The 6,644-nt window shown below is 35.5% G+C and overlaps 2 protein-coding genes and 1 pseudogene across 2 annotated transcripts in view; 2 read left to right on the top strand and 1 right to left on the bottom strand.

Annotated features, from left to right (window-relative positions):
• Nucleotides 1-3,531, bottom strand: part of LOC112524712 (chromatin accessibility complex protein 1) — a 14,445-nt gene extending 10,914 nt beyond the window's left edge. The window contains exons 1-2 of the mRNA XM_025134668.1: nt 3,526-3,531; nt 3,383-3,386 (exon numbers count right to left, since the gene is read on the bottom strand). The gene's annotated coding sequence lies outside the window, so the exon portion shown is untranslated. The remainder of the gene's footprint in view (nt 1-3,382; nt 3,387-3,525) is intronic.
• LOC112524711 lies at nt 1,185-2,117 on the top strand (annotated as a pseudogene).
• Nucleotides 3,532-4,858: 1,327 nt separating the features above from the next.
• LOC112525313 lies at nt 4,859-5,921 on the top strand. The gene has a single exon (XM_025135394.1). It carries the CDS (start codon nt 4,927-4,929, stop codon nt 5,623-5,625), a length of 699 nt encoding a protein of 232 aa, XP_024991162.1. The 5' UTR covers nt 4,859-4,926; the 3' UTR covers nt 5,626-5,921.
• Nucleotides 5,922-6,644: the final 723 nt, after the last annotated feature.

Raw genomic sequence — 6,644 nt, 5'->3', positions numbered from 1 at the left:
CCTATTTATATGGTCAACATATTAATACAAAGTCAAAGTCAAACTAGTCTATGAAAGTCAAACACGCTGACTTTACAATTATAGACTAAAATTAATCTTTCAAGACGAATACAATTAATACTGATTTCTCAGTCCTAACATATTTGATTGTATTTATCTGCAGTTAGTTATACGAATTCATATATGGGATGAAATCGGATAAGGATAAAATCGTTTAGGGATGAAATCGTTTAGGGATGAACGGGTTTAAGAGTTTTAAGAGTTTTAACCAAATGCTTTATAATATAGTATAGATATATATACATAAAATAGAGCTAAATACATAATTGGTCCCTATAATTTGATAGTTTAGACAAAAATAAGAAAAAACAAAAAAGAATTGCAAAAAGGGGGAACAAAATATGGTTTGACAAAAATACCCCTGTTTTTGATAGACTTCTTTGACGAAGTTAATGACCAGATACCATTTTTAAAGCAAAATCTAAACCTAATGGCTGACTTATTGAGTTTTTAAAGTTTAGGTCTCACTTCTAAAATCACATAACCTTAGAAACCAAAAGTAAGGTTTACTATTAAAATATGAAGAGGGTAAAATGACTACAATATCCTTCTAGTTAACCATTTTAACATAAATTTATTAATAGAGTATGTGCAAAGGACCGAAGACGTATAAAAATGTAAACCACAAGAACGTCTCCATAACGATTTCAAACTTAGGAAGCAAAATTTTATTTTATGTAAACCACATGGATCAATTATGTAATTTACATATATACACAAAGATAAGAAATAAAAGCAAATGTGTAGGGTGTTTGGAATTTGTTATTTAAAACTAATTATGTTTTTTTACAAAAACACTTATCAACTTATATTAGGTTAGAATATTTTAACTTCTTCAAAGATTCATTATCACCGGTTTGACATCGATATAAATTATTTATCCAAATATTAAATAATATTTATTACCGACATCAAATCAAAATAAATCAATAATTTATTTTTATAAACAATTCCAAACAATCCCCTATTTTACCATCGGACCGGAGTCACCATAGAATCCTCATGAAGATACATTTGGAAGTTTCTACAGATTTCTTCCTCTCCAGAAGACCAGAACCTTCAAGAAATTTCTCCAATGGACCTCCACCTGCTATATAAATAACTTAAAACCACCACCATGAAACCAGAGTTTCAACAAACCTAATCAAGCTATCATATACAAGCATTGACAACACCATGCGAACGATTCTGCTATTGGGGTTTCTGTATCTATTATTCGCCGGAAAATGTGGCGGATCTCTGTTATCGACGCTAATCGATCATCATCACGATCCAATCGGTGGCAGTATCTTATCTGATTTGTTTTCCAATCCTTTTAGAGAATTGGAGCAGATTCCGTTCGGAATCCAGCGGGACGACGAACTGATCGTGTCGCCGGCGAGGGTGGATTGGAAGGAGACACGCGACGGTCATGAGATCACGATGGAAGTCCCTGGGATGAAAAAGGAAGAATTAAAGATTGAAGTGGAAGAAAATCGAGTGTTGAGAGTTAGCGGAGAGAGAAAGAGGAGGAGGAGAAAGACGGTGGTGGTGATCACTGGCACCGCCGTGAACGGTCATATGGAAAGTTCTGGAGACAGTTCAGGTTGCCGGAAAATCTCGATCTAGATTCGGTGAATGCCAAGCTTGAGAACGGAGTGCTTACGATTTCGATCAGGAAGTTGTCGCCTGAACAGATAAAAGGACCGAAGGTGGTGAGCATTGGCGGCGGAGAACCGTCACAGCCGCTGTCCGTGGCGGAGACGAAAAAGGAACTTTGACCGGCGAATATAGTTTAGCTTCAAGGATATGTTAACCGTCAGTCGTTTGGTTGAGTGAGGTGGTTATGTCACTAATAAAAATTAATGTAAAATAGAAATATTATGTATTACTAAAAAAATAAACACGTGGCAGCGCTTTATTTGTGCTTACAAAGATTGTCTTTGAACTTTTATATCAACGTTTGAGAATTTTTTTATTAATAGGGATATCCAATCCATTATATGAGCGACTAATCTCAGGATAATCATCTGTTTTATAGATTGGTTGGAGTTATTGTATTTGAATTTTCGTGGTCATAAGAGGTTTGTTTTTTCTTTTTGGATTTGAACCTGAGACTTTTTAGTATTTTTGATCTTTGAAGTTAAGCTCAAACCAATCATGCACCACTCTTGTGGTCATCTATTTTGAGATTTTCACATTATAGAACTTCGATATATTCGTTGGTGAAGCATCTTTGTTTTGTATTATCTAGTCTGTTGTCTCTGGCTTTTTCTATATCAAAATGAATCATCTTATATGCCGACATGTCAATTTTTGGAAGTCGCACTGTTCAGACGTATATGATTTGGTAACAACTTATGTTCAAAAAATATGTGCATCATCGTCGCATGAAATCGATGTTTGAAGGCAATAGATGATAAGAATTGAGGTTTTATCCATATTATGTGATAAGTGGGTTAATCCTAAATTTCTGTATGAATCGGTGTTGAATTTGTTGATTCAGTGAATATATATCTTAGGGGCCGTTTACTAAATGCTTACTTGGTAAGTGCTTAACCTATAAATTTTCTCATCGGATGAACATGATAAAGGCCAAGAATCTTACCGGGTAAGAGTAATTACGATTGTTACCCAGGTAAGCGTTTACCCTGTAAATTATTGCATTTGATATGTTTTGATATATTAAAATCTTATGCATCAAAATAAATTATAGTGTTGACTCCTATTGATAAGCACTTACCGGGTAGGCATTTACCGGGTAAGCATTTGGGTAAACGGCCCCTTAATAAGCATGTTATTTTGTGTTTGGTTAAGTTTTAAGTTTACCGTGTTAGAACATATATTGTATAGCGTATGTGCCCTAGAGTAGCAATGTGAGGTCGTTGGACTAGTCGTGAAGATGATGTGGACAATGAGCCATAGATCGTAAGTTGGTTCAACGTGAGTTAGGGGATGAGTTGGGTTACAACATATATCGCATGGAAGATTAGAAGGTCCAAAATCATAGCTGTTAATGGCACACCCTTTTAGGGCAATATTTTATTCACTAAAACGCATCGTATGTAACAATTTATCTTGATAAGCGTTAACCATGGTAAGGGTCCTTGTCCTCACTTAATAGGTAAGACTCGAGATTCTTGTTTTCACTCTTACCGGGTAAGATTATTAGTTTTTGCCATATTCATCTGGTAAAGTAAATTGACTTGGTAAGCGCTTACCCGGGTAAGCGTTTGGCAAACGACACCTAAATCCACTACAACTTATAAAATAATAAAAAAGCCCAACTTGAATAACTTATTATGAGCCCAACCTTAAAAAGAAGCCCAATAGTTTAGAAAGCCGTTCTAATTGAAACCGCATTTTTTTCACCGGTATTGCATCTAAATATCACGGCCAAAAGGCGGCAAATAGCGTCAATTTGAGCGGCACCGGGATTTGAAGCCTCTATTTGACCACTGGATTCACCGAACCACCACTAACCACGATACCACTGCTATAGCGGCACAATTGACAGCAAATGATGCAAGTGCACACCAGTATTCGGTTGCCAACTGTACTAAGTAGATCTCGAAAATCTTAGTTACGCCAATACAGAGAGATGCACGTATTTGTATGACACACCAACTCGACCGACATCTGAACCTCATTCCTCTTTCACATACTTGCAATAAATCTCCAATAAAGATTTTTTTGCAGCTACAACGACTGCGTATCACAGTGATAACCCCCCACTATGACTTGCAACGTCAAAATCCGACTTTTTAGCTATTTCTCGACACATACAATAATCAAATACAAATTTTATCTTCAACAACTCCAAATGTAAATAAATAAATAAAAAAGGGAAACACAGACACATAAAGAAAAAAACACACACTAAAAGGGAATACAAATACACATTAACGAAGTGTAAATAACACTAAAAATGAGAGTTATCACCTTTTTACACATATGCTAACATTATACATTAACCGGCTGAGTAATAAATGAAACAAATTATCAAAATCGTACAATATATTATATTAACAGTGTGACAAAATAAAACAGGAAAAATATCTTAAAACAACAAAGTAACATATAAATTCAGTATCATTTGTATAATAGTACTTGAAAGAATTAAGAGTCGTTAAATCATTGGAATGAGTAAAATATTAAAATAATATAATTAAGCTGAAAACATATATAAGACTTGAGATTATGTGAGATCAACCTGTTTTTGTGAGACCATTTTTTACATTTGAAACTTCACAGTAAAATGCTACGAAGGTAACCTTCACAGTGTTTTTGCTGTGAAAGTTTAGTTTTTTTTTTACCTTCACAACGTTTTGCTGTAAAGTTTCAAGTGTAAAAAAATGTTCGCACGGGTCTTATGGAAACAAGCTGATCTCACATAAATCCAATCCACATATATAATTAAGTAAAGATTAAAACATAAATAATTGGATAAAAATCAAATCTCACCATTCAGTTTCAAAACAAAATCTCAAATATATACAAGTTCTATAAAGAGAACAAGTGTGTTAAAAATGGAAAAACCAAAACATTAAATCTAAAATCAACGTCCAGAACCCTTTGGTTCTATTATGAGGATCAACTAGAGCTTTTTTGGTTCATTTCAAGGAACAATCAGAGCCTTTCTGATTTCTCTATATCTAAACATTTATTCCAAAACAATTTATAACCAAAACCAATGGCCATAGGTTAAGTTTTTCCGTTGTCGATTTGATAAAAATAAAAAGTTGGAGGGGGTGATTAGTGAAAAAAGGTGAAATATGACAACTCATATGATTCAAGCACTTAAGAAATCAGAGGATTTGTGGATCAACAATGGAGGTCGCCATCATCTTCACTTCATCTCTTTTCTGATGAGAACAACCCCTAAAAATGGAAAAACACATTCAGATCTTCTTAAGAAAGGTCTCATACTTAGCAATTACCATAGCCACACTCACTCTACTGCTCGTCTTCCTCTTCCAAACCCCACCAGAAACCTGCATCGATCCCAAAACCAACCCTCATCACAAACCCCATCCCAAATCCTCCTGTGACGCCGCTCATCGCCCAATCACCACCATTGACAAGAAAAACCACCGTCTCTGGTCCACCAACGCCTGGCGGAAATCCGTCGATTCATTCTCCGCCATCTTCCATTATCTCCAAACCCTCAAACACCTCTCTAATCACACACAGGCCCTCGTCCTCTCCGCCGGTGGTGGTCAGGCCGTCATGTCGCTTAAGGAGATCGGATTACATGAGGTCACCGGTGTTGAATTAGTTGATTCTCCTCCGTTGGTGAGTAGGGCAGATCCGCATAATTTGCCCTTTTTCGATGGGGTTTTCAATTTAGGGTTCAGTGCGCATTTGGATCAGGCATTGTTTCCATCGCGGTATGCTAGGGAGCTGGAGAGGACTGTTAGTGTTGGAGGCACATGTGTTGTGTGTGTGGAGGAGTGTGGAAATGATGAGGTGAAGGAAGTTATGAAATTGTTTAGGAAATCAGAGTTTTCTCAAGCGAGAAACATAACATTGATGGGATCAAAAATGACAATGATCATCACCAGAAGAATCAAAACACGTTCTTGAAGCTTTTTGGAGCTAATTTACATGTAAGTTCACTGTAAATTATGCTTTGATCATCACATTATTTGTTGTATATGATTTCCAATGTCTATATCACACCAACTATAGTTGAGTTCTTGATTGTTATCAAGTTAGTCCTTATTCATTGCAATTGTGTTCGTTTGATTACCGTTTTCATAGCTTCTCATTGATGGTATCATGATCATGGGATTAACAATCACTGTAGTTTTGATCAACATCATGATGTTATAGCAACTGTAGATGGTGATTGTAGATTGTTAACTATTAGACCCTTCTAAGAACTTGGATTCTTTTAGACTTCTAATGGCCAAATAAACCCGTTCTTTTTATTCAAAATTGTTAAAAAATACATAATTGCAATGAAAGAATGTTACAGCTGAACACATGTGGAGCTAAAAGACTTGAGTAATCGTTGTAAATTTTGTTTTTTACAGTAAAAAATGAATCTCTAGTAGAAGTTTAGATATGTGATTTTATCGTTTTGTGTCATAAAGATTGCTTTTATGGTGATGTGATCGTCAAGGAAACCAGCAATGGCCTGGATTTGGATGGTGTTATAATAGATGGAGCATCAGTAAAGCTCAAAAGATCTAGTGATTAGGATCATTAATTGCTGCTGATCTTGGTTAATGCAATTTGATAGCCTAAAAAAAGTAGTCCCATTTTTTAGTTAGCATTGGTGCTACAGATCAATTCTGGGTACCCAGCTGTATTTGGGTTAGAAATCATGAAGATGTTGATTAAGGAGCCATGAGAGTCTTTCTTGGACTTTTGGGATCTTGATCTATAGTGATTATTGGAGAACTTTATCAACTTGAAAGGCTATACTGTCTTTTGGTGTACCAGTTTTGGCAATCTACAAGGGCCAGCAAACTATCAATGAAGATTCTATCCCTTAAAGTCGAAATGCTATACATTCTTATGGGGTGTTTGGTTCACATAATGGAATTTGATGGAATTGGAATCCATCAAAGGAATTTGACTTTGAATGAATTGGAATG

This window comes from Cynara cardunculus, assembly GCF_001531365.2.
Source record: "Cynara cardunculus var. scolymus isolate 2C chromosome LG 13, CcrdV1, whole genome shotgun sequence".
Classification (NCBI taxonomy): Eukaryota; Viridiplantae; Streptophyta; class Magnoliopsida; order Asterales; family Asteraceae; genus Cynara; species Cynara cardunculus.
Note: the sequence above shows the minus strand (reverse complement) of the source record. Positions and strands in the feature narration are given on the sequence as shown.